Source organism: Hyperolius riggenbachi, chromosome 12 (genome assembly GCF_040937935.1).
Source record: "Hyperolius riggenbachi isolate aHypRig1 chromosome 12, aHypRig1.pri, whole genome shotgun sequence".
In the NCBI taxonomy this organism is placed as follows: domain Eukaryota; kingdom Metazoa; phylum Chordata; class Amphibia; order Anura; family Hyperoliidae; genus Hyperolius; species Hyperolius riggenbachi.
In genome coordinates this window covers 17474532-17501807 of record NC_090657.1, presented here as the reverse complement: position 1 = coordinate 17501807, position 27276 = coordinate 17474532, and the positions used below count along the sequence as shown (strand labels likewise).

The 27276-nt window shown below is 46.7% G+C and overlaps 1 protein-coding gene across 2 annotated transcripts; it reads right to left on the bottom strand.

Moving 5' to 3' along the window:
- On the bottom strand, positions 1-27040 carry C12H17orf58 (chromosome 12 C17orf58 homolog). Of its 2 annotated transcripts, XR_011025176.1 has the most exons (6): positions 26871-27040; positions 15961-16509; positions 14157-14240; positions 11906-12097; positions 1199-1932; positions 1-1014 (listed from the first exon to the last, which is right to left on the bottom strand). XR_011025176.1 is itself a non-coding variant. In XM_068262801.1 (5 exons), the coding sequence occupies exons 1-5, from the start codon at positions 27028-27030 to the stop codon at positions 1742-1744; spliced, it is 1176 nt and encodes a 391-aa protein (XP_068118902.1). In that variant the 5' UTR covers positions 27031-27040; the 3' UTR covers positions 1-1741. The 2 variants fall into 2 exon arrangements, 1 of the variants encoding a protein (XP_068118902.1); XM_068262801.1 differs by having other exon boundaries at positions 1-1932.
- Between the last annotated feature and the right edge of the window lie 236 nt (positions 27041-27276).

Below are 27276 nucleotides of genomic sequence, written 5' to 3'. Positions count from 1 at the left end.
TGGCAGGATGCGTGAGCAGAGTCTGGGTTATAGTGACCTCTTCCCTCCTGTGTAATGGTAGTGGCAGGATGTGTGAGCAGAGCCTGGGTTATAGTGACCTCTCCCCTCCTGTGTAATGGTAGTGGCAGGATGTGTGAGCAGAGTCTGGGTTATAGTGACCTCTTCCCTCCTGTGTAATGGTAGTGGCAGGATGCGTGAGCAGAGTCTGGGTTATAGTGACCTCTCCCCTCCCGTGTAATGGTAGTGGCAGGATGCGTGAGCAGAGTCTGGGTTATAGTGACCTCTTCCCTCCTGTGTAATGGTAGTGGCAGGATGTGTGAGCAGAGCCTGGGTTATAGTGACCTCTCCCCTCCTGTGTAATGGTAGTGGTAGGATGTGTGAGCAGAGTCTGGGTTATAGTGACCTCTCCCCCTCCTGTGTAATGGTAGTGGCAGGATGCGTGAGCAGAGTCTGGGTTATAGTGACCTCTCCCCTCCTGTGTAATGGTAGTGGCAGGATACGTGAGCAGAGTCTGGGTTATAGTGACCTCTCCCCTCCTGTGTAATGGTAGTGGCAGGATGTGTGAGCAGAGTCTAGGTTATAGTGACCTCTTCCCTCCTGTGTAATGGTAGAGGCAGGATGTGTGAGCAGAGTCTGGGTTATAGTGACCTCTCCCCTCCTGTGTAATGGTAGTGGCAGGATGTGTGAGCAGAGTCTGGGTTATAGTGACCTCTTCCCTCCTGTGTAATGGTAGTGGCAGGATGTGTGAGCAGAGTCTGGGTGATAGTGACCTCTCCCCTCCTGTGTAATGGTAGTGGCAGGATGTGTGAGCAAAGTCTGGGTTATAGTGACCTCTTCCCTCCTGTGTAATGGTAGTGGCAGGATGTGTGAGCAGAGTCTGGGTTATAGTGACCTCTCCCCTCCTGTGTAATGGTAGTGGCAGGTTTGGTGAGCAGAGTCTGGGTTATAGTGACCTCTTCCCTCCTGTGTAATGGTAGTGGCAGGATGTGTGAGCAGAGTCTGGGTTATAGTGACCTCTCCCCCTCCTGTGTAATGGTAGTGGCAGGATGTGTGAGCAGAGTCTGGGTTATAGTGACATCTCCCCTCCTGTGTAATGGTAGTGGCAGGATGTGTGAGCAGAGCCTGGGTTATAGTGACCTCTCCCCTCCTGTGTAATGGTAGTGGCAGGTTTGGTGAGCAGAGTCTGGGTTATAGTGACCTCTTCCCTCCTGTGTAATGGTAGTGGCAGGATGCGTGAGCAGAGTCTGGGTTATAGTGACCTCTTCCCTCCTGTGTAATGGTAGTGGCAGGATGTGTGAGCAGAGTCTGGGTTATAGTGACCTCTTCCCTCCTGTGTAATGGTAGTGGCAGGATACGTGAGCAGAGTCTGGGTTATAGTGACCTCTCCCCTCCTGTGTAATGGTAGTGGCAGGATACGTGAGCAGAGTCTGGGTTATAGTGACCTCTACCCTCCTGTGTAATGGTAGTGGCAGGATGTGTGAGCAGAGTCTGGGTTATAGTGACCGCTTCCCTCCTGTGTAATGGTAGTGGCAGGATGCAAGAGCAGAGTCAGTGTTATAGTGACCTCTCCCCTTTTGTGTAATGGTAGTGACCGGTTTTATGAGCAGAGTCTGGGTTATAATGACCTCTCCCCTCCTGTTTAATGGTAGTGGCAATTTTGGTGAGCAGAGTCCAGGTTAAAGTGACCTCTCCACTCCTGTACAATGACAGTGACAGTTTTCAGGGACAATATGCAGTATTGTCATTTACATTTGGAGTGGGCAGCCGCCAGCACCTTGCGGTCCTTCTTGCGGTTATATCTCCTCACAAAGCTGCTGCTGCTGGTCACCAGTCCATCTCCAGGCCTCAGCCGTCCATTCACTGTCCTCTGTAAGGATGGCGGCAGCTCCATTCTCTTGTGATAGATCTGTCCCATGATGATGTAGCGACCCCCTATTTACAAGATAACAGTTTACTAAACTGGGCAAAATGATACACAATAACAAAACAGTGCACTTCTATGTGGTCATTTCCTACACATTTTGCTATCTGAAATTCTATATACATGTATTAAAATATGCGCCATCCAGAGCTGATGTTTAAAAAGGTAAATCATTTAATGCATTTTTTCTTTCTTTAGGGGTCTAGTGATGTTCCCAGGTCTTGATACCTGCTGTGCTCCGTAGCAATGATCAGGTCTAGGAGAACACAAGGAGAAGCATGTGATCAGTTTGGTCAGGTGATCAATATTAGAAACCGTTTTGATCCTTCTCAAGTCTCATTGAATGATAGAGATCAGGGCCCGTATGCAATTCATTTTTTCACCTTCTCTGTAAATATACATTTTCAGCATTTTACAATGGAAGACATACCCAAATGTTGGGGGAAAAGTACTCTAGAATATATTTTGAGTATTTTCTTGCTTACTGGTGGTTTAAAAGGCATTTTATTGACAAGGTGTGAAAATATCAACTTAGAGAAAACTAAAAAGTGAATTGCATATGGGCCCAGGAGAGCAATGATGCAGAATAGTTAGACAAAAGGATGTAAGCACACGTGTATTAGTATTATACTCACAAGAGAGGGTTGCAAAACATGCAACTGCCTGCTGGAGTGTTACCGTCCTAGCTCGGAGTCCCAGGTCTGTTGGTGCAGATGCTGGTCGGTCGCTATCCTGGATTAGTTGTGAGGACTAAAGGGCCTCGTGTCTTAACCACTTGCCTCAGGACTGCCTAACACCGATCGGCGGAAGGTCCTTGGGGTATGGTTTGCAGGAGATTGCGTGCACCGATGCATGCTTCCCTGCTTGGATGGCAGAGCTCTGCTCCGCCTTCAGTCTCTCAGTGGCGATCGCGGCTAGGAGACTGTTAGCAAAACCGTCAGGGGTCGAGTGGGGCGTGGACGCAGGTGGACGACGTCCACGTGCTTTTTTCAGAGGGTGGACGCCGTCCACCCTGGCATGTGTGGAGGGGAGCAGCGCAGTGGAAGGAGAGCTGTGCGGACATTGGGGAAGGGTGGACATCTCCCCCCCCCCCCCTTCCCTCACCGTAGGGCTCTCCATCCCTCGCTGTCCCCTCCAGAACTAATGTGCGGTGGCTGGCAGTGGGCGGGACTTACCTCTTCCTAGATCCAGGTAAGATCTGCATGCCGCTACTCTGGTCTAGACCAGACTAGCGGCAGTAGATAGCTCCCTCTTGCGCCGGAACAATGAAGAGGTAAGTCCCGCCCGCTGCCAGCCGCCCACACATTAGTTCTGGGGGGGAGAGCGAGGGATGGAGAGCCCTAAGGTGAGGGAAGGAGAGGGGGAGATGCCCCCCCCCCCCTTCACCGCATAGCTCTCCTTCCACTGCACTGCTCCCCTCATGCTGGGGGGACACCTGACTACCTATTCTGGGGACATATACCCCTGCCTACATATACTGGGCACATATACCCCTGCCTACATATACTGGGACATATATCCCTGCCTACATATACTGGGACATATACCCCTGACTACATATACTAGGCACATATACTCCTGACTACATATACTGGGACATATACCCCTGACTACATATACTAGGCACATATACCCCTGACTACATATACTAGGCACATATACTCCTGACTACATATACTGGGACATATACCCCTGACTACATATACCCCTGACTACATATACTGGGGACATATACAGCTGCCTAAATATACTGGGACATATACCCCTGCCTACATATACTGGGCACATATACCCCTGACTACATATACTGGGCACATATACCCCTGACTACATATACTGGGCACATATACCCCTGACTACATATACTGGGACATATACCCCTGCCTACATATACTGGGACATATACCCCTGCCTACATATACTGGGACATATACCCCTGCCTACATATACTGGGACATATATCCCTGACTATATATACTGGGCACATATACCCCTGCCGACATATACCCCTGCCTACATATACTGGGACATATACCCCTGCCTACATATACTGGGACATATACCCCTGCCTACATATACTGGGACATATACCCCTGACTACATATACTGGGCACATATACCCCTGACTACCTATACTGGGCACATATACCCCTGACTACATATACTGGGCACATATACCCCTGAATAGATATACTGGGACATATACCCCTGCCTACATATACTGGGACATATACCCCTGACTACATATACTGGGCACATATACCCCTGACTACATATACTGGGCACATATACCCCTGGCTACATATACTTGGGACATATACCCCTGCCTACATATACTAGGCACATATACTCCTGACTACATATACTGAGACATATACCCCTGACTACATATACCCCTGGCTACATATACTGGGCACATATACCCCCTGGCTACATATACTGGGACATATACCCCTGCCTACATATACTGGGACATATACCCCTGCCTACATATACTGGGCACATATACCCCTGACTACATATACTGGAACATATACCACTGACTACATATACTGGGCACATATACCCCTGACTACATATACTGGGCACATATACCCCTGACTACATATACTGGGCACATATACCCCTAACTACATATACTGGGAACATATACTGGCTACATATACTGGGGACTACTATACTCCTGACTACATATACAGGGAGTGCAGAATTATTAGGAAAATTAGTATTTTGACCACATTATCCTCTGTATGCATGTTGTCTTACTCCAAGCTGTATAGGCTCAAAAGCCTACTACCAATTAAGCATATTAGGTGATGTGCATGTCTGTAATGAGAAGGGGTGTGGTCTAATGACATCAACACCCTATATCAGGTGTGCATAATTATTAGGCAACTTCCTTTCCTTTGGCAAAATGGGTCAAAAGAAGGACTTGACAGGCTCAGAAAAGTCAAAAATAGTGAGATATCTTGCAGAGGGATGCAGCACTCTTAAAATTGCAAAGCTTCTGAAGCGTGATCATCGAACAATCAAGCGTTTCATTCAAAATAGTCAACAGGGTCGCAAGAAGCGTGTGGAAAAACCAAGGCGCAAAATAACTGTCCATGAACTGAGAAAAGTCAAGCGTGCAGCTGCCAAGATGCCACTTGCCACCAGTTTGGCCATATTTCAGAGCTGCAACATCGCTGGAGTGCCCAAAAGCACAAGGTGTGCAATACTCAGAGACATGACCAAGATAAGAAAGGCTGAAAGACGACCACCACTGAACAAGACACACAAGCTGAAACGTCAAGACTGGGCCAAGAAATATCTCAAGACTGATTTTTCTAAGGTTTTATGGACTGATGAAATGAGTGAGTCTTGATGGGCCAGATGGATGGGCCCGTGGCTGGATTGGTAAAGGGCAGAGAGCTCCAGTCCGACTCAGACGCCAGCAAGGTGAAGGTGGAGTACTGGTTTGGGCTGGTATCATCAAAGATGAGCTTGTGGGGCCTTTTCGGGTTGAGGATCGAGTCAAGCTCAACTCCCAGTCCTACTGCCAGTTTCTGGAAGACACCTTCTTCAAGCAGTGGTACAGGAAGAAGTCTGCATCCTTCAAGAAAAACATGATTTTCATGCAGGACAATGCTCCATCACACGCGTCCAAGTACTCCACAGCGTGGCTGGCAAGAAAGGGTATAAAAGAAGAAAAACTAATGACATGGCCTCCTTGTTCACCAGATCTCAACCCCATTGAGAACCTGTGGTCCATCATAAAATGTGAGATTTACAAGGAGGGAAAACAGTACACCTCTCTGAACAGTGTCTGGGAGGCTGTGGTTGCTGCTGCATGCAATGTTGATGGTGAACAGATCAAAACACTGACAGAATCCATGGATGGCAGGCTTTTGAGTGTCTTTGCAAAGAAAGATGGCTATATTAGTCACTGATTTGTTTTTGTTTTGTTTTTGAATGTCAGAAATGTATATTTGTGAATGTTGAGATGTTATATTGGTTTCACTGGTAAAAAATAAATAATTGAAATGGGTATTTATTTGTTTTTTGTTAAGTTGCCTAATAATTATGCACAGTAATATAATATTCAAAAATATTCAGCTTTGATATTAAAGAGGATCTGTAACATGAAAAGATCCCCTGGGGGGTACTCACCTCGGGTGGGGGAAGCCTCCGGATCCTAATGAGGCTTCCCACGCCGTCCTCCATCCGTCAGGGGTCTCGCTGCAGCCCTCCGTGGAGTCCGGGCAGCGGTGACGTCAATATTTACCTTCCTGGCTCCTGCGCAGGTGCTCTGACGGCTGTCGGCTCCGAACTACACGGAAATACCCGATCGCCGTCGGGTCCGCTCTACTGCGCAGGCGCAAGTTTCCTGCGCCTGCGCAGTAGAGCGGACCCGAATGAGATCGGGTATTTCCATGTAGTTCGGAACGGAAAGCCGCCACAGCGCCCCCGCTGGAGCCAGCAAAGGTAAATATTGAACTGACAGTCGGCACAGTCGCCGGCTGTTCGGAGGGCTGCGGCGAGACCCCCGTGGGACAGAGGACGGCGTGGGAAGCCTCATTAGGATCCGGAGGCTTCCCCCACCCGAGGTGAGTACCCCCCAGGGGATCTTTTTAATGTTACAGAGTCTCTTTAATGAGTTTTTTGGGTTCATTAAGTACATGGTTGTTCAATAATAAAATTATTCCTCAAAAATACAACTTGCCTAATAATTCTGCACTCCCTGTACTGGGCACCTATACCCCTGGCTACATATACTGGACACCTATACCTCTGGCTACATATACTGGGGACTACTATACTCATGACTACTTTTACTGGGGACACCTATAGACCTGGCTACCTATGCTGGGGGTACCTATTTTGGGGGAACTGCTGTTAGATTATCTGCATTTTTGTGGAACCGCTGTTATGTATTTTGGGGAACAGCTGCCAGATTATGTGTATGTTAGGGAAACGGCTGCTGCCATATTACGTGTATTTTAGGGAACTGCTGCCAGATTGTGTATGTTTGGGGGACCACTGCTGCCAGAGTATATGTATTTTGGGTGTTGCGTGTATTTTGAGTGATGCACTGCCAGGTTTTGCGTATTTTGGGGAACTGCTTCCAAATTATGTGTATGTTGTGGGAACTGCTGCTGCTACATTGTCTATTTTGGGGGAACCATTGCCATATTATCTGTATTTTGGAGGAACTTCTACCAGATTATGTGTCTTTTTGGTGAAATGCTGTCAGATTACATCTATTTTTGGGGGACACACTACGGCAGAGCTCAAACTTCCCTGGCAGACCTTTTACATCACTGTTAAGGTCATATATATTTGGCTCCACCCACGACCACACCCACATTATGCTTGCCCACGCCTATTTTGGGCACACCGCAGGGGTTTTTAGGGTGAGTCCACTCACCTCTTTTTCCAGGACTAGACCCCTGGAAACCATCGTCTATTTACTAGGTACAGCGCTGCAATCTAAGGCAGCGCTGTACAGGCAACAGCCGTGTCACTCGGCTTTCCCCTCTAGAGTCACAGAAGCGATTGTGCTGATAGGCTGACGAGGTGAGGGAGGGAGGTAGATAAAAATATATTTAAAAAAAGACTACATTTATTTAAAAATAACAAAAATATTTGTTAAAAAAAACAACACTGGGGGAACGATCAAACCCCTTAACAGTAAGGAATCACTTGTGTGCTGTGTTGTGCGGCCCTGCAGCAAGGACTTAAAGCTGCAGTTGCCAATTTAGAGAATAATGGCTTGGTCTTTAGGGTGGTTTAACACTGCGGTCCTCAAGAGGTTAAAAAACCCTATGGGGTATGGACTATACTAACAAAACAAACAAAAAAAAACACTGGTGGAGGAGCCTTTGATGATATGACACTATTAGATGTTGTATATATGAGAAGCGTGAATTCTTACCTTCCCAGAAGGGCAGACCATTATTTAATGGTAACAGTTATGTTTATTCATGCACAGTAGACAACCCGTTTCACTTTCCCTAGTGTGTTCCAGGGCTTTATGGTGACTTCGCTGCTTGAGATGGTCAGTGAGATGCTAATTATTTATTACAAACTTGTATAATAGCTCACCCGTTAAACCAGTACTAGGCCACTGCTGCGCCTCCCCATCCGCAATGTGGCCACAGCCGCCTGTCCATGACCGTTGCCCGATGTCCACTTGCGTGCTGCGCATGCGCACCTGGCACAATGGACACAGGAGGATGCGGGGACAGTGGTTTTATTATATAGAACTAGTGACTTAACCCGTTTAAATATGGGCTAGGTCTATCACTAATACCGCTGCGCACGCGCGCTCGCCTGCCGCACGCATCCGTCGCGCACACGCACGACCGCCCCTTCTGGTCCCGGCCTCCTTTGGCTCTCCGCAGTTTCTCTGCGCATGCACAGTGCAAAAAATCACTGACACAGGGACGGATGCAGGGACATTAGGGTTTTATTAGGTAGGATTGTATGCAGAAGCAAACACACACGTTATTCCACTGCGCTCAAACAATGATCCAACCACAGTGATGCGTCAGGTCGTCCACCAGAAGCTGCTCCAATATACTCTGGGACCAAAGTATTATGCTAGTGAAAAAATAGAACAAGAGAAGAGAAAGAGCGCTCTCTGGTGCATTAACCTTTTTAATCTTTCTCTCTTTCGCAAGATAAAAAATAAAACGTACACAAATTAAATATCAATAAAACTTGTCACACTCAAGGTGTATATCACCATGTCCTGGAGGTGGTATCGCCTGCTAGTTCGCCTCCACTCTATGGCCAGTAGCAGCAGGGATCCGGAGGTCCGGTAGCACCAGCGGGGCCAGGAACACGGGAAGTATCGGCAGCTGCCCTGCGCCTAGTACGTCATGACGCGTTTCGGCGCTCTACGCCTTCGTCAGATGAAAGATTAAAAAGGTTAATGCACCAGAGAGCGCTCTTTCTCTTCTCTTGTTCTATTTTTTCACTAGGATTGTATGCAGCCTGGAATTGAAACCAATTCCACACGCTTCCTGCCATTTTTGATCGGCCCAAGTCCAGTCTGCCTGCAAAATTAGCATCTTGTTGGCGGTCTCTTGTAGCTGGTGTCACATGATTGATTGAGTTGCTGTGCTGGATGGAAGATGCCAGCAGCTGTCACACCAACACAGGAAGTGTTGCCGTATTGTATTTCCAGCAACATCTGTATGGATACAGAGATGGATTAGGATGTAATGGGGGCCCTGGGCAAGGTAGTAGATTTGGGACCTCCTTGTGGGCCTTTTGGTAATGCTGAAGTGGAGAGAAGTCGCAGAAGGTGGCAGGTGGGGCCCCTTAATGCTAACTGGGGGGCCCCAAGCAATTGCCTAGGTTGCCTGGTGGATGATCCTGCTCTGCATGGATATACAGTAGGTAGCCAGTATGCAAGTAGATAAGGAGACAGCCGGCACCATCAGTAGTAAAATTTCTGCTCTTTTATTGCATATGAGACTCCAGCAGTCATAGCAACGTTTCAGGGTAGCAAACCCCTTTGTCAAGCTCACTGGAAATCAAGATACATATTGACTAGTAACAGACATCTTTATATAGTACACATGGTTGGCAGCATCCAATAAAATTCAAACCTGTCAGCCCCAATCATAATGGTCCGTTTCTAGTGGACCTGATGGGGAACTTAAATGTAGCTGCCACGATAGGCTGCTTGAACATGAAACCACCCACCTTGTATATTCCCCACTGTCTGGCCAGCCACCGTCCCCCTTGGTCCGCCGGAACTCACAGCGGGTGCCGCCCTGCACGACCAGCGTTGCCGGCGGATTCCCTACGTGGATACACGCAATGGGCGGAGCCAATGCTCCGTCCCAGCGTGACTCGGCGGACTCTAAGGGGACGCCAGCGGCTCTCAGCCGCTGACGTCACCAGTGATATTCAGGGGGAGCGGCGCCGTCAGCCAATCAGGAACCTCCCAACTCCTATCCAATCCTAAGAACGTGGTCGTCGCCTGGCAACCATGGTAAACATGTAGCCAGTGCGGCGCCACCATAGTATCAGAACACTACGTAAGCATACCATTATTTGTCATAAGAATCACAGGCTTCAATATTAGCACAGGAAAGAAGCATCTAGGCAGGAGAAAAACGGCAGAGGGGGGAGAGAGGAAAAGTTTTTTAAAAGTAGTGGACAGCAGCTAGGGGAAGAGAGGAGGGGAAAAAAAGGGGAAAAAAAGGGGGGAGTGATCAGCTAAAGTGTATATAAGACACAGAGAATTACCCAGATCTCACAGAGACAATATATATACTAACCACAGCCCAGATTATATCACAATAAAATATACCAAATACATTAAGGCTGGGCACAATAGGGCCTCCCAGAGGAGAACAGAAACTATAATGCACATCTATAGAAAGGGTAATAAATCCAGTTCCCTATTAAGTCCTCTTGGCTCCATTGTGTCCAGCCTCTTAATCCAATATGCCTCCCTCCAGAGTAGTTTTTTAATACGGTCACCAGGTAGCCAGTATGCAAATATACATCAATAACTTTAGAATAAATAAACAAATTTTGTATGTAGAAACATTTTGTTCAAGAGTTCCTCTTTAATTTCATATTTAACCGTCTAAGCACGGTGGGAGTAGTATTGCATCCTGTATGAGGAATGGTGAGCGGAGCTTTGGAAAAGACAGAAGTCTTCTCACTCTTAGTTTTCCCTTATTCTCTAATAATGCAGCTGAGTCATCTGTTCTTTCTGCTACTCATTCACAGTTGGTTTATTTTTGTGAAAGTCCTGCGGTTCAGGTCACCGCCTCCCATCAACAATCCTCCTGTCTGGCCGGCAGCTCCGCACCCTTCTTGGAACTATTTGTCCAAATAATATTCCCAATGACTGCACTTGGCATGTGTGTGAAATAGCTGCCATCCTTGAGGCCAGGAGGGGAGGGTACTTTTTTAGATTCAGTTAAGAGAATTACAGGCAACTGTATTGAAAACTAACAGTTGTGTAAATGTCTGGACTGGTATAATTAAAGTACACCTGTAGTATTAAAAAGTTACATACCTACCTCAGTAGTTGGAACCCTCTGGTTGCTCCAGACACTTCCTGGATCCTCCTGGAGACCACCGATCCAGTGTAGGGACCCACTACCATTTTAAATATAGTGCAAGGCGAATTGTTTTTTTCCTGGCCAGGGATAAGCGCATTTGTAGTGGGCATGCATGAGTAATGAGTATTTCTCATGCATGGAGGAAAACAGCATGAAGCTCAAGCTGCTTCATCTTGATGGACATGTGAGGACCTTATTTGTGCAAGTCCAATATGGGTGTGTTTGTCCACAGCCAGAATCGTGGACAGAGAAAAACGATTCATCTCACGCTGAGTCAAATTTCTAAAGAGGGTGCCTATGCTAGGAAGCTTCTGGACAGAGCAGTCACAGGGCCAGATTTATCAAAGCATTACCGACAGTTTTTTCTTCTAAAACTGTTCTAACCAGCAGAACAGTTCTGCATGATAATAAGAAACTTTCCAAAGCCTATGTAATAGCGGCAGTTTAGCGAGGATTTCTAGAGCTACACTGCAGTTAAGAAAAGTGTAAATCCATTCCTTAACTGCTGCAGATTAAGAAGTGCTCATTAGCAGATGATAGTGCTGGCTAGATGTGATTTGTGAAGGGCTCCTCCCCCCTCACTCAGAGCTTGCTGACAGCAGGTGTGTTGGTTACCTCAGCAACAGCAATTCCCCTCACACACTGCACTGTCTGAGAGACCTTCCTAGCTCCTTCTATTCCTTACAGTTTAAGAAGGAATCTGCACTGTCTAATGATTTCTTAAGATGCCTGAGACAGTTCTGCATGGATTTCTAAAAACCTACTAATATTTTGTCTCAGACACTCTTGATAAATCTGGCCCACAGTACTGCAAGTGGAAGCTGACATTGACAGCATTATACATTATCTCAGGATCATTTTATGAGAGCCCACAGCTTTAAGATGTAGGACGTGTATCAAGTTATCTTACCTAACTTGAACTCCAGACAGGGTTTGGGGCAGTTTAAGTTGTCCACAGCCAGGACCTTGACTCTGAAGAAAAAGCCGTCAGGTGTTATGTAGAGGCGATTCATCTTGTACAAGCCCCCGCTGTTCACCAGGATGGTCAGGATTTGGATCCCCCGACTGAGAGTGTCCACATCATGTACGATTCCATTCACCGCTACCGGAACAAAGAGAATCAGCAGTACTTAATAAAATATGACGTGCAATTCAAGCTTCTAGCTCTTCCCTATGAAGAAGCACTTTCCAATCTGGCTCCACCACACATGAATACACTCTTTTCCAGACATCATCCTAACTGTGCTATCATCTACCCAGATCATCTCTTCTCCCTCCCACATACGGGATTTCTCACATGCTTCTCCACTCTAATGCCCCACTTTCTAAATCTGTGTCATATTCATCAACCTTGGCATCTATAAAGTTGTCCTAAAGATTGGGCAGTTCACGCTTGTTTCAACAAAGTATGTTTTCAGCTTTTTAACAATATGTAGGAGCCTCGACAGATAGCGCACTGCAAATGTTTCTCAACTGTGCATGGTCAGAATGTTCTTGTCTGTGGCCGTTGCTCCAATGTGCCAAGTGGGAGCATTGAATGGGTAGCATAGTTTCAAGACTAGGGAGAGGCCCACAAAATGGAGAAACCACTAAGATTATGGAGGCACTGAAGAAGCTCCAGGTATGGCCACCTCATACTTTTTTTTCTTATTTCATAAACCCTTAAAGGGAACCTTAACTGAGAGGGATTTGAATGTTTCCTTTTAAACAATACCAGTTGCCTGGCAGTCCTACTGATCTCTTTGGCTGCAGTAGTGGCTGAATCACACACCTGAAACAAACCTGCAGCTAATCCAGTCTGACTTCAGTCAGAGCACCTGATCTGCATGCTTGTTGAGGGGCTGTGGTTAAAAGTATTAGAGACACGGGGTCAGCAGGATAGTCAGGCAACTAGTATTATTTTAAATGGAAAAATCTATATCCTTCTCAGTTTAGGTTCCCTTTAAGGATTGGAGAACAGAGATGGGTTAACTCTCCTGGCGGTTTATTAAAATCCGGCAGGGGGCAGCACAGTCATTTTTTTTTTTATATCATGTAGCGAGACAAGGTCTCGCTACATGATAGCCGCTGCTCAGCGGCATCCCCCCAGCCCCGGCGATCGGAGATCAGGAGATCCCGTTCAAAGATCTCGTTCCATGGCAACGGGCTTCCCCCGTTGCCATGGCGATGGGCGTCATCGATGTTGTGACGTCAAAGGGGACTCCGATCCACCCCTCAGCGCTGCCTGGCACTGATTGGCCAGGCAGCGCATGGGGTCTGGGGGGGGGGGGGGGTCGGCTGCGGCGCGACGGATCGGCGGGGAGCGGCGGCGATCGGATTGCACACGCAGCTAGCAAAGTGCTAGCTGCGTGTAGCAAAAAAAAATTATGCAAATCGTCTCAGCGGGGCCTGAGCGGTGCCTGGAAACTTAATTTTTGGATGCATGGCAAAAAAAAATAAAACACAGAACATATGGTTCTTTTTATTGCTGTTTGTGGCAGAGTTTTTCCTGTATCAGTAATAAGCCATCATCAGGACGTCCTGTAGATGGAATTCTCTTGCAGTGGGGTCACCTGATTGGCTCTCCCCTTCTATAGTCTATCTATATGCAAAAAGAGCTCTGGGGAATAAATTATTTTTCAACGTGACCCTCACTCTCTCCTGTATAACTGTCTACCCCCAACGTAACTGTTGCTCCCCAGGGCCCCTGTAGAGTTTTAGGCAGAGCAGCATCTCACCTATCCCGATGGGCGCCCTCCTCTGTCAGTCTGTGGCTCTGTGCACACCAGTCTTCATCCCCCTCTGGTTGCACTTCCTCTGTGACCTGTGGCGTGTTATTACATAATAATATGCGCTGGGTCATGGGGGAGAGGCACCCCTGTGAGAATGAAGTTGGGGAGTGCATGGATACACAGCCTGACAGAGGAGCTCGCCCGCCAGAACAGGTGAGATGCTGCTCTACCGAATACTATGCAGGGGCCCCATTTAGCAGTTAAGGTGGGGAGAGTTTATAGAGCAGCAGCCGGCTCAGGGGCCCTGGGAGGTAATTTGGTTGCAACAAAGGACCCCGCATGCAGTTTTCTGGCTGGGGAAGTGTTTGTTGGGGTTGCCCCGGGGATCCATTGTTACTAGAACTGGCCCTGATATCTGTATGAATGTTGGTTGACACTACAACTACTCACCAAAGTCACTGTTACAGTAAGCTTCTTTCTCGTCTCTCTCCTTGTAGCATTCACTCAAGCAGTTCCTTTCTTTATTCTCAAATTCTGCAAAGCAAACAGCAGTTCATAGCAGGTGTATATTGTCTGCATCTATGCTATCGAACATTAACATCAGATCAGAGTGTATGAACCTTTATAGCCCTGCTTATCACTACGTTACCAAGATACCTAAACCTCAGTACCTAAACCTCAGCTGACCTAACAACTATACAAAGTCGGCATCTGTAATGACCGTATCTAACCCTCTGTGCTGGGAAGTATAGGTGAAACCCATACTGAAATCCTGTAATCAAGTAGACCACAATGAACATTGTTGCTACTACCTCTTTAAGAAATAAAATCACTCCTACCAATGCTCATTGCCCTCCAGCAAAACAGATACTGAAAACAGGTATTTACACAACTGCAGCTGCTGTAGCCTCCTGGCCTAGACTGCCTGAACATGACCAGGCAACCCTTGCTGTCCGGGACACACCCCTTCCAAAACAACAACAAAACATTTGTAAAGCGCTTTTCTCCCGTTAGATCCCAGAAGCATAAGGCCTCTTGCACACTGCATGCATTTCCAATTCAGATTCCGTTTTTTAATCGGTTTTTATATCCGATTCAGATTTTTAATCTTTACTGCATGCTGCGTTTTCTGATCCGTTTTTCTGTTGAAGGCTCCCTGCACACTGCAAATCCGTTTTCTGATTCCGATTCCATTTCTGATTTTAAATTACGATCTTCCCTGAATACATTCAACAGAAAAACGGATCAAAAAACGCAGCATGCAGTAAAGATGAAAAATCGGAATCGGAGGTAAAAACCGATTAAAAATCGGAATTGGAAATGCATGCAGTGTGCAGGAGACCGAATGTATTCAGGGAAAATCGGAATTGAAAATCGGAAACTGAACCGGAATCAGAATCGGAAAACGGATTTGCAGTGTGCAGGGAGCCTTAGAGTACTATAGGTGGATTATTTACACCCTGCCCTTAGTCAAGGACATTGTACATTTCCCACAGTGGTATGAGAGAAGAAGCGAAGGACAGGGCCGGCCCGCTCATGAAGCGGGGTGAAACATTTGCCTCAGGCGGCACATTGGGGGGGGGGGGGTGGCACCCGCCTGTCCGTGGGTGGGGGGCCGTAGCCGAGCTGGAGGAGTAGTGGGCAGAAAGGGGGTATTGGGCCTAGCGGTGGGGAGGGGGGTCGGACCCCCCCCTCCCTCGGCTGGGTCCCCCGATCTGCGCTCCCCTCCAGCTGAAAATAGTTAAGTTCCAGCGTATAGATAAGAGGCAACGGGCGGGGATCACTCACCTTTTCCGCGTTCCAGCGAGCGCTCCACTGACGTCACTTCCTGCAACGCCGCCCATTGTATCGTTTTTTTAAATTTTGCCTCAGGCTGCAAAAAGTCTAGAGCCGGCCCTGGCGAAGGAAAATGACTATGGACAATGGACTGCTATTTTACAAGTCCCAAAAAGGCATTTATCAATTTTTCATTCTTTAAAATTCAAGTTCATGTGAACTTGCTTATTTGGTCTATTTCCAAGAAATGTGCCATAATCTGCCAATAAAGAACTCCTTAACTTATATAGCTTTGAACTTGTGCCCCTTTGCTCTGTTTTAACAATACATTCTAGTCTCTGCAGTAATGCCACATTCTTTGATTGGGCTAGAAGACAGGAAATGAACTTCTCAGCTTAGAACATGAAAATGCCGCAGTTGGTGAATCCATTTCCTGAGATGTAAAATCGGAATTGCACTCTTAGTTGTAGGCATGTACCTTTCCTGAAGGCATGGAACTGGTAGAGCAGGCTGGATGGTTGGCGGTTGGTCATCCAGACTGGTTTGCTGTTATTGTGGGAAAGTTCTAGGAGTTTATGTGGGCTGAGCTTGCCTGGCCGGTTGCTTTCATGTTCCGGTAACTCGCTGATTACGCCACTGTTGTGGCTGTCTGTTGAGCTTGATTTTGCAGCATGGGCATTAGGAGACCCAAGAGAAGACTCGAGGAGATTTCTGTCCTGCAGAGGTTTATGTCCATTTCCATATTCATTTGCTGAAGAGTGGCCAGGTAGGACATTGGTTGGGAGTCTATTACTGTGGTCAACATTGGTTTTCCTCAGACCAGTATTATTGTCCAGACTCAGTTTATTTTTTACCTTCTTGTCAGGAGGTCCCATGGCTTTCCTGCCCTCTCCTGACTTTATTGCGGACAGCAGTCCGTGGTTAGGGAACCTGCCTAAGGAGATAGTCCAGGGAAGCTCCATCTGTTCTGGAGGCAAACCTCTCGATGGGTTCCATTCAAGGTGCCATGTTGTATTCTGCCCAACATCTGAAAAAAGAACAGAGCCACAATTTTACAAGAAGGCCATTAACATCAAAATAATTAAATTAAAGGAACATGAGATGATCTAAAGTTAAAAAATTGATACATCAGTAGAGCGAAGCCTCAGGGCTTCCTGAATTCTCCTAATGCCCAGCATTCTAGTACTATTAGTATCTCTAAATATAACCAACAAGAGCTTGTCTGATATGCTCTTTGGCCACACTCCTGTCCAAGTACGAGCTTCTTGTTACTGGGCATGGGTGTATATAGTCTGCACATGCCCAGTAGAGTGAAGCTGTTTGTGCACAGCTTTATTGTACTGGGCATGTAGGGACCATACTCGCTCATACCCAGTACAAAGAAGCTCATACTTAGATAGGAGCGCAGCCATGAAGAATAAGAGTCCTGGGTAGCAGGCGGTATGGGCTTGTGGAGGATCTGGGAAGCTTCAGGGGGACCCTCCACACAGGCTTCCCATTACTGTCGCTGCTCTGAAGACTTAAAGTGAATGGGAACAGCATTTTTAAAAAAATGAAGCAAATACCTAAGGAAAGGGAAGGCTCTGGGTCGTATAGAGCCTTCCGTCTCCTCTCTCTTTGCTCTCTATCCTGTGCTGGCTCCTCCCCATTTCAATCCCCCACCGAAAGGGTATTTGGAAGTCTTCGGGAGCCGTGTCCTCCCGAAGACATGCGGCTCCATACTGCACAGGCGTGAGCGTGCAAGCACAGGGCCGCCCTTCTTCAGGAGCACTCGGGCTCCCTGAAGACTTCTGAAGCCTCCTTTGGCCGGGTAAAGCAGTATTTGACTAATTTAGTCAAATACTGCTACCGGGAGAGCCAGCACTGGAACGAGGGGACCAGGAGAGGCGCCGGAAGGCTCTATAGGACCCAGAGCCTCCCCTCTCCTTGGGTAAGTAGCTGTCTCATTTTTTTAAATGCGGTTCCCATTCACTTTAAAGGGGAACTGAAGTAAGAGGTATACGGAGGCTGCCATATTTATTTCCTTTTAATCAATACCAGTTTCCTGGCAGCCCTGCTGGTCTATTTCTCTGCAGTAGTATCTGAATAACACCAGAAACAAGCATGCAGCTAGTCTTGTCAGATCTGACTTTAAAGTCAGAAACACCTGATCTGCTGCATGCTTATTCAGGGGCTGTGGCTAATAGTATTAGAGGCAGAGGATCAGCAGGACAGCCAGGCAACTGGTATTGCTTAGATGGAAATAAACATGGCAGCCTCCATATACCTCTCAATTCAGTTGTCCTTTAATTGTATCTACAATGAATCTCTTTTAGCCACAGAATCTGAACAAGCATGCAGATCAGTTGTTTCTGACTGATGTCTGACTAGATGAGCTGCATGCTTGATTCAGGTGTGTGGAAAATCTACATCCCTTAGCTGATCTACAACTAATCTAATGGTGTATGGCCGTGTTAACCAGGGCTGTGGAGTTGGTACAAAAATTATCCGACTCCAACTCCTCAGTTTATGAAACTACCGACTCCAACTCCTGGTACCCAAAATGGCTCTGACTCCTTAGTCTAATACTTACCAGGGCTGTTGATTTAGTACAAAAATCATCCGACTCCCCAGTTTATGAAACCTCCGACTCCGGGTACCCAAAATTGCTCCGACTCCTCGACTCCAACTCCGACTCCACAGCCCTGGTGTTACACAAACCGGTCAGTGCACTCTCACGGCAGGAAATGTCAGCACTATACAAATGCATAATACAGAATAACGGGGTGGCTAAATGTGTTTGTATAGCTTTCTGTGTGAGAATAACTCTCATTCCGAGACTGCTGGGCAGCACTGCTTCCTCTGCAGCACAATGGGCTGGTGGTCGTCAGCCTGGCAAGTGTTAACGAGCCCCCCTCAGTTACCAGGCAGAGGCACGGCTAAGAATCTGCGTATTTGGAGGGTGCGCTATTGTCTGCTGTGTTTAGGAGGTTTCATGGCTGTTTGAATGGGCTGTGGAAACAGAACGCACCATTCAGCCGCCTGAATAGGGCCACGGAGGAGAGTACACATTATAAATTACACTTCTGTCCCTGTGTGCAGTTTTGATTTGCTAACACTGCCCAGCGAAATACCTTAAATGAGGTCAGGGTGTCTGATGTGACAAGTAATGTGTGGAGGGAAATGTCTGGCTCCTCGGGAGTCCCAGCCTACAGCTTGTGCTAGCTTCTCAGAAAACAGTGGCATAGCAATAGGGGATGCACTGCACCAGGGTCCCCTGGACCAGAGGGGCCCACTAGGGGATCTCTACCCATCTTAGGGCTGGAACCCACTACAGCGATTTTCTGAGCGTTTAGGCAGCAATTCAAACTGCTAGCGATTTCCCTAATCCAGGGCTGTCAAACTCAAATACAAAGTGGGCCGAAATTGAGTCTAGTGGCCACCTCTCTCCCTGGTGTCTAATAGCCCCCCATCCATCCTCTATACAGTTCCCTGATGTTTAGTGGTCCTTCTGCCCTACTCTATACAGCTTCCTGGTGTCTAGTGGCCCCCTCCTTCCCCTGTACAGTTCCCTGGTGTCTAGTGGCCCCCTTCCCTCTCTTGTACATTTCCCTGGTATCTAGTGCTGCCCCCTCCCCATATGGTTTCCCTGGTGACCTAGGGCTTACCCTCCAATATAGCTTTTCTGGTGGTCTAAAGTGGGCCAAACATAATGCAGTGGGGAATCCACCTGAGGGCCAAATCTGAAGGCTCAGAGTGCCAGATTTGGCCCACGGGCCGGAGTTTGGCATGTATGCCCTAAACTCTCGGCTAATGTTAATGGATGGGCCAAATTCCACTGGAGCGGTTGCGATTACCAAAATGCAGGACGTGCATCATTTTTAGCGTTTAGCATTAGCGTTAGTGTTTCTGCAATGTAAAGTATATAAACGCTGGCCTAATCGTTGATCAAAACCTACACAGACCTATTTTGCTAGCGTTTTGACATTACTGCACACTGTAAAAAAATTTAAAATAATTTAAAGGACCAATCAGAATTAAAACCGCTAATCGCTACACAATCACTGGCTACAACCTTACACTTTTTAAAATCACTACCAAAATCGCTCATGAAATCGCTTACAAAACACTCATACAAAACGATCGTGATTAGCGATAGCGTTTTGTAGTGGATTCCAGGCCTTCTCAGCTTTGCATTGGTGCTATGCTGGTAATGATCACCTCTATACATGCGTTGAATAGTGGTAATCCTTAACAAACTGTCTCCTTACTCTAAATACACCTCACTGACATTGCAGCTGTCCTTAGTAGATTTTGGGGTTCCATTTTTGGGGCCTATTTTGAAACTCACACGCTCCTTAATTATGCCACTGTCAGAAAGCTCCGATATTCTGCAGACTGTCACTCCATTTGATCTGTAGAACGTTGCTCTGTCCCATCTTCCATCGTACGATACATATTGCATATGCAGATCAGCAAAAGATGAAAATGACCTGTCTAATTTAGGCTCCTCCTGCCCTACCGTGCCGTGCCACCATAACGGCTCATACCCAGTGAGGCATGGACTCGGCAAGACTTTTAGGCGCCAGCACAATGTAGTTATGCTCTGCCCTGATATACAGTTAGGGCCCGTTTCCACTAGAGCGAATCTGCATGTGTTTCCTGCATGCAGATTCGCATAGACAATACAAGTGGATGGGACTGTTTCCACTTGTCAGGATTTCTCAGCGTTTTTCTGTGCAGAAAAAATCTGCACGGCAGAGCCATCTGAATTTGCATACCATGTATTGAATAGGAAATTCGCATGCGAATTTTCATGCAAATTAGCATACGATTTCGCATAGAAACAATGGAAAAGCACACAGGCAAATCGTATGCGAATTCGCATGAAAATTCGCATACAACTGCATGCGAAATTGGCATCCGCATGCGAATTTTTTCCGCGGCGATTCCCACCGCACAAGTGGAAACGGGCTCTAAGGGCTCTTTCACATCAGACAACGCGAACAGGAGCCGTTCTCCTGCACGCGTTGTCTGCCTGTGGCGTGTCGTCGGGTATCTGTGGTGCGACGCAATCAGCGGCGGTAGCTGGTAATTAAACCCGACGGAAAACGCTGGCTCGTGGGTGCGTTGGAGGAAAAACTGCGCCCGGGTGCGTCGGAACCGCAACGCATCGAAACGCAGCGTCGAGTGTGAAAGGTAAAATGAAAGTCTATGGACTTTCATCTTACCTTGGTTAACGCAAACGGCTTCCGTTTGCGTTAACGCACAAAGTCTGCCCTAATGTGAAAGAGCCCTAAGGGCTGATTAACACAGGCGACGGCAGGGCGTCCCGCGGCATCTCCATCAAATGCTTATTTGCAAGTCTATAGAAAAGCATTTGATGGCTTTCGGCAGCGATATGCATTTTTCATCCCCGCAGGGGGGCCGGAGACGCGACAGTAAGTGATCCTGGAAGTTGCGTGTTAGTTACCGTTGGGAAAAATCTAGATTGGAATGCGGCATTCGTGCAAACGGCGGTAAAAGTATGGAACAAGCGCTGCCGTTCACTTGTATGGGCATTTTAACCGACAAGCGTTGCGGCTGGTGAAAATGACCCCCAATCGCCTGCATGATCCAGCTCTAAAGTTCCTCTTTTAGTCCTGTAAGTTGTGAGCCAAGGCCGCCATGTATTGGATTTGCTTTTCCAGCACATTCTTCAGATACTCTATTGGATTGGATAATTTGGAGACCAATGAGAATGTGATACAGCCGTGCAGGTCAGTTTCACCCATCGCTCCCACTCCTGTGCTAACATGGTGCTTTCAGCAATGCACAGCTGTCTGCTTAGCCACTCTGGCTGGTTTGCAGCTCTACACGGGAACAGTAAATTCGGGCGCCTGAGGCTAGTGGACAAATCGGGCGCCGCCATTCACTCCTATAATAAATATCGTTTAAAGGGCGCCCGATAGGAAAAAAGGGCGCCGGAGAAAAATAACGTTTTAAAAGCGGCGCCCGGAGACTTAATGTTTTATTACTGCTTCTCATGATTACACATTATTTAATGATTTATACATTTTTAAATATTATTTTTAAACGAAAAACAGTACAATATTTTTTTCAAACATTATTTTTAAACGAAAAACAGTACTTTTTTTTTTTAAACATTTTTAAACGAAAAAACCAACAGGGGGGTCTTAGGTTTAGGCACCAACAGGGGGGTCTTAGGTTTAGGCACCAACAGGGGGGTCTTAGGTTTAGGCACCAACAGGGGGTCTTAGGTTTAGGCACCAAAAGGGGGGTCTTAGGTTTAGGCACCAACAGGGGGGTCTTAGGTTTAGGCACTAACAGCGGGGTCTAGGGGTTAGGGGTAGGTACAGGGAGGGTTACTTAGGCACCAACAGGGGGGGTCTTAGGTTTAGGCATCAACAGGGGGGTCTAGGGGTTAGGGGTAGGTACAGGGAGGGTTACTTAGTAATTTTTTTTTTTAAACGTTATTATACGTTTCAGTATTTAAACGAAAGATTAACGTTTTTACAATTGCCGATTTAATGCACATTATTTAACGATTTATAACTTTAAAAAACATTAATTTTAAACGAAATACAGTACAATACATTTTTAAACGTTATCCATGCTTATCGTTAAAAACCCGGCGCCCTTTTTTCCCAGCGCCCCTTTTTAACGTACGCGCTCTACACTCCCCCTGAGCAGCAAGCAGCAATGCACTGTGTCAGTCTGTGTGTTCTGACTGCCTTCCCTCATGACCTGTCGGATCAGGCAAGACGGGCGAGCCGTTGCACCACATGCGCATTAGTATGCCTTGGATGCACTGCCCATGATGATGCTGGCACTGGATATATTATGATAACCTGTGAGAAAAGGAGTGTCCACCAACTTCAACTTGCTGCACCTTCTAATCCAAACAAGGCCAGTTGCCTGACTTCTGTGCTGAACTTTAGGCTGGGGTCACACACAAAAGGAATAACGTTTCATTTCTGAACCCAGCCTTATGGCCCATACTCACGGGCTACAATTGTCGCTGCAACACGCGTGTGTTGCGGCGACAGGTCGCCCGTGAGTATGAGGCGTTGCACGGGCACGCACCCCGAACCGTCGCTCGTCGCTGATAACGCCAGGCGATTGGCGCGATCAATCGCCTGTCGACAGTTGACGCGCAACTCCGCCGCAACTGTCGCTAGTCCGCGTGGGTATGCGGACTAGCGACAGCAACAAGCAGGGAATACATTGAGCTTCCGGCGGGGGGAGGAACAACAGCGACAGCTTCCGCCGCATCAGTTGCCAGGTCCCTCCGCCGTGTGTATGCGGAGGGACCTGGCGACGAGCTGTCGCCAGCCTGTCGCGCACATGCTCCCGTGTGCTAGCGACAGGCCAGAAATGTTGCCCATGAGTATGGGCCATAAGTTACACATCTGCAACAAGCACACAACCAGTGCAGGCAGGCAGGATAGTATTTAACGCCACCAGGGATTTGAGCAGCAGCGGGGCGAGCTGTCATTCAGTTCGCCCTGCGCCCAACTCACCCAAGCTTTCTAGAAGTTGTAGAACATAATTCAATCCCGTGTCCCCTCCAGACAGACATATTACATATTTGGGTATATTTTGCAGGTTATTGGCCTCTCTAGGGGTCTGCGGAGCTCTGTCCATCTCTTTCCTGACAGATAAATATTGTATGTTTTGCAGATTAATCCATTATTGATCTCCCTAGAGATAGGCGGAATATTGCCATATTATGTCTATATTTCTAAAGTGTCTGCAGAACAAGCCCACCCAGAGACATATCCCGGGATCTCTACCAGGCCGGCATTACATGGTCAAAATACTGGAGTCTGCAAAGAATTTAGTAAATGTCAATCAGCAGTAATAGTGGATAGTGTGGAGCCAGGCACAGGGGATTATCACCTGATATTCAGCAATGCTGGACATTCTGCAGTCCATACACAGGGGGGGGAGGCAATGGAAACATGAGGCCACTATAGCACCAGTGACCATCACACACAGAGTCTCCTATTATTACTTCAAACTAGTGTATCCAGGAGTCCCCCGATCTCCACAGACATGCAGACAACACAATAATACCCAATCACTATTGGTATTCCCTGCTGCGCACTACAGCAGCCCTGCTACATTGAGGCCATCTGCATTAATAGACTTATGTTTTTCCCATCGATTTTATTGATTGCATATGTTTTCACTTCCTTTTAATGTTCCCGGTTGTTTCTGACAATTTTTAGTTGGTAGATTGTTCAGGAAATTGTACCAGTAGTGGCCAACCCAAAGGTGCCCATTAACTATACAATTTTAATGACCGATCAACCTTCTGATCTGATAATTGCGATTGGAGGGAAATGTTCAAAATTCAATTAATGGACCCATCAATGGGATAGAGAATATAACTAATCTGATCATTTCAGATAGAATTGATCCACAAAATGGATCAATAAAAGAATGGATCATTTTGTTTGTTGTTGATTGGCACCATAAACACTATCCAATCTGATTGATCAAAAGGCTGCTAAAATTGGACCATTAAAGGCCACCTTAAAGCGGACCTGAACTCAGAACTTCCTCTATGCTGTAAAAGATAAGCAACAGCATAATTGCCTTTAAAGAAAAACATTTATTTGTTGCAGCTCACAGAACTCCTGCAATAAATCTGCAGTGTGTCTACTTGATGCTTTCATGTTTCATGGAAGCAGACAAAGGGTTAACATCCTGTGTTTACAATTTAGCCGAGGCTGCCGAGATTCTTTTGTTGACACAGCCGAGAGCTCAAATTACACTTGTGATTACTTGCAGCTGAGGGGGGTGTTCACTCTAAACACAAACAGGGTGGATTAATCTGAGTTTTCCTTGTGTCCCATGCATGCGTTCAGGTTCACTGACTCCTGAACTGAGAGGGATATGGAGGCTGCCATATTTCTTTGTTTTTAAACAATACCAGTTGCCTGGCAGTCCTGTTGATCCTTTGCCTCTAATAGTTTTAGCCATAGACCCTGAACAAGCATGCAGATCTGGTGTTTATGAGTGAAGACTGACTATTCTTTAACCACTTCGGGACCGGCCGCCTAACCCCCCTTAAGGACCAGGGCATTTTGCGGTGGAGGGGGGTGCGCGCGTTTGGGGGGGGGGGGGGGGTTGGGCAGCCGGATCCCCTCTGTGGCTGGCTGGGCAGTGTCCCCCCCATGGTGGCAAGTGTCCCCCCTGTGCGCAGCAGCCATCATCACTTACCTTTCAGGCTCCAGCGATGAGCCGCAGTAGCCCCCTTCTTCTCCGGCCGGCATCTCCGCTCCAAATGACGCTCAGGTCGGGTCGCGGCTTGATGACGTCATCAAGCCGGGACCCCGCGCTGACGTCATATGGAGCAGAGATGCCGGCCAGAGCAGAGGCGGGTGCCGATCGTCGCTGGAACGGTACGGAGGTGAGTGGATCCTCTTCTTTTCCCCCCTGCCGCTGCCGCCGCTGTCAAAGTGATCACTACGATCCGACGGCGATCGTAGTGATCACGTGATCAGCAGCCATACACGATGACTGCTGATCACTGAGGGGAGATGTCAGCTGTCATATGACAGCTTAATATCCCCCTCCGGGTGCGCACGATCGCGTCGGGAGCGGTTCTTTAGCGCGGACGTTGAATCAACGTCCGGTCAGAGCGGTACCACCACCTGCCGGACGTTGAGTCAACCTGCGGCGGTCCCCCATAGGTTAAAAGGAAATAAATATGGCAGCCACGATATACATCTCTTCCAGGTGTACACGCCTATTTAAAAATACCAGAAACTTGAAACATGAAAATTGTTTCCTTAAGTTATGATCAGACTGAATGTTGGGGCAACAATATTCAGTGCTTTCCAGCACAGTGATCGAATCTGCCAGGGAATGTCTCATAGTTTTAAGGCCACCACTAGAGGAATCTCTCATTGGGGAGGAAGGTGGGTTTACTTATTGTCATTTTGACAGAAGGAGGAAAAAAACCTAAAATATTGTAGACAAAACACAGTTTAAATGGGTAACATCAAATAATAAGTAAATCAATACATTTATATTTAAAGATGCTAGGCTTTGAAAAGCATTTCTCTAAGTTTGTCTAAAACGATTACAATACTAAACTATTTTTGCTTCTGACCAACATTGCACAATATTTACTTAACTGTGAAAAGGAAGATCTCATCCCTGCTTACAAACACTGGAGGTAACATTTTTCATACATACAAATTTGTCCTCATAAAGAAAATGTACTCTGCTGGTTTTATTATATATATTTGTTGTGTGTGTAATGCTGTTGTGTAAACTGTTGTAAGTTATTTAAAGCCCATTGAAAACAACCAAATAAAGATTGTTTATCCAAGCAGTCCTAATTACAAACAACGCGAGTTACAACTTTTCAGGGATAAAAACAAAGTTGTCTCCATTTATAAAATATACAATACTGGTTTTATTACATATTTTTGTTGATATCTTACTGTATTGTATAAACTGATGTTAGTAGTTTAAACACATTAAAAGCACACTAAAAACCAAAACAAAAATAATTTATACTATATGTCCAAATTCAAACTTGTCCAACAGTAACATTTTACCATTTTTAACACAGGACTCAATTTACATACAAATTCAGCTTACAGTCTCCCGATACAGAACCAGTTTGTAAGTAGGGACTGGCTGTATTGTGTGTCCAAATTCAGAGTTGTCTGAAAATAAATCAGGTACCCGCATGTACCATTATATAATATTCATCTTACAAACATCCTCCCAGAAAGTAACCTGTTTGTTAGCAGGGGACCGCCTGTAGTTATGGAATTGGTGAAAGAATGAGACGTCTATCTGGACTATTTCCAATAGTCACACAGCTAAATAATCGCTGGGCAAACGCTATTATAGAATTATTAAGGCAGGGGACACACTTGTCTTTCAGTTTTCTGCACGCCATGTGTGTTTGTATGCAGAAAAAGTGTGCAATTCTTTCACAGCAGCTAATGTAAGTGATAGAGAAAACTGACAAAATGTGTAGATTTGTGCTGCAGGTTGTCAGTTTTTTCTGCGCACAAAAAAACCAAAAACATTAAGAACTGAGTCACACAACAAGAGCTTTTTAAGAGCTGGAGATGTTAAAAGCTTTTGCTAATACATTTTTACAAAATCACATCGCTCCAGTGTGAACACACACATAGCATTACATTAGCAAGAGCTTTTAAAAATCACAAAGTGCTTAGAAAAGCTCTTGTAGTGTGAACCAATTCATTGATCAATATGATGAGTTCTCAGTTTAAATCAGCTTTTCTGTGCAGAAAACGTGTACAAAAATAGACAAGTGTGTGCCCTGCCTAAAGGGTGCAGTCCATGGCCGTGGCCAGTTGGTGAGTCTCTCCCGGCCGGTGTGAATAAGGGGAGTCCGCAGCCTGTGCTCACCTGTCCTGGCGGCGGAAGCGGTGAAGGCGGCGGACAGTACGAGGACGCTCAGAGCTCCTGGTCTCATTCTAGCAGCGAGGACAGACATACATGAGTGTGGGTCTGCCTGTCTGCTGTCCTCCCAGCAGCATGCTAATGAGAGGCATCCAGGGGGGATCATGAATGGAGAATGAGGAGAGGGGCGGCAGCAGAGGACACCACCGACCGCTCCAATTCTTGTTAACCTCTTTTAATGACCCACAAAACTCCCCTCGGTCTGCTTCCCCCTCTCCACAATTTCTCAATTATCCTTGCTTGCCTGGGAAATGCCGATTATGTATGATAATGAGAATTCTCCCCCCTCTGCATCCCTACACAGCAGAGATCTGCTGAGCTTCACTTCCACCTATAGCAAAGCTGCTTCTTT

What these genes read in the sequence shown, in the direction of transcription:
- C12H17orf58 (XM_068262801.1), bottom strand. Translation starts at nt 27,030, where the DNA reads ATGATCCCCCCTGGATGCCTCTCATTAGCATGCTGCTGGGAGGACAGC. An exon ending in CGCTTCCGCCGCCAGGACAG is followed by an intron (nt 16,510 to 26,870) that starts GTGAGCACAGGC and finishes TTCTTTTTTCAG; the next exon opens with ATGTTGGGCAGAATACAACA. An exon ending in TTACTGTAACAGTGACTTTG is followed by an intron (nt 12,098 to 14,156) that starts GTGAGTAGTTGT and finishes TTGTTCCGGTAG; the next exon opens with CGGTGAATGGAATCGTACAT.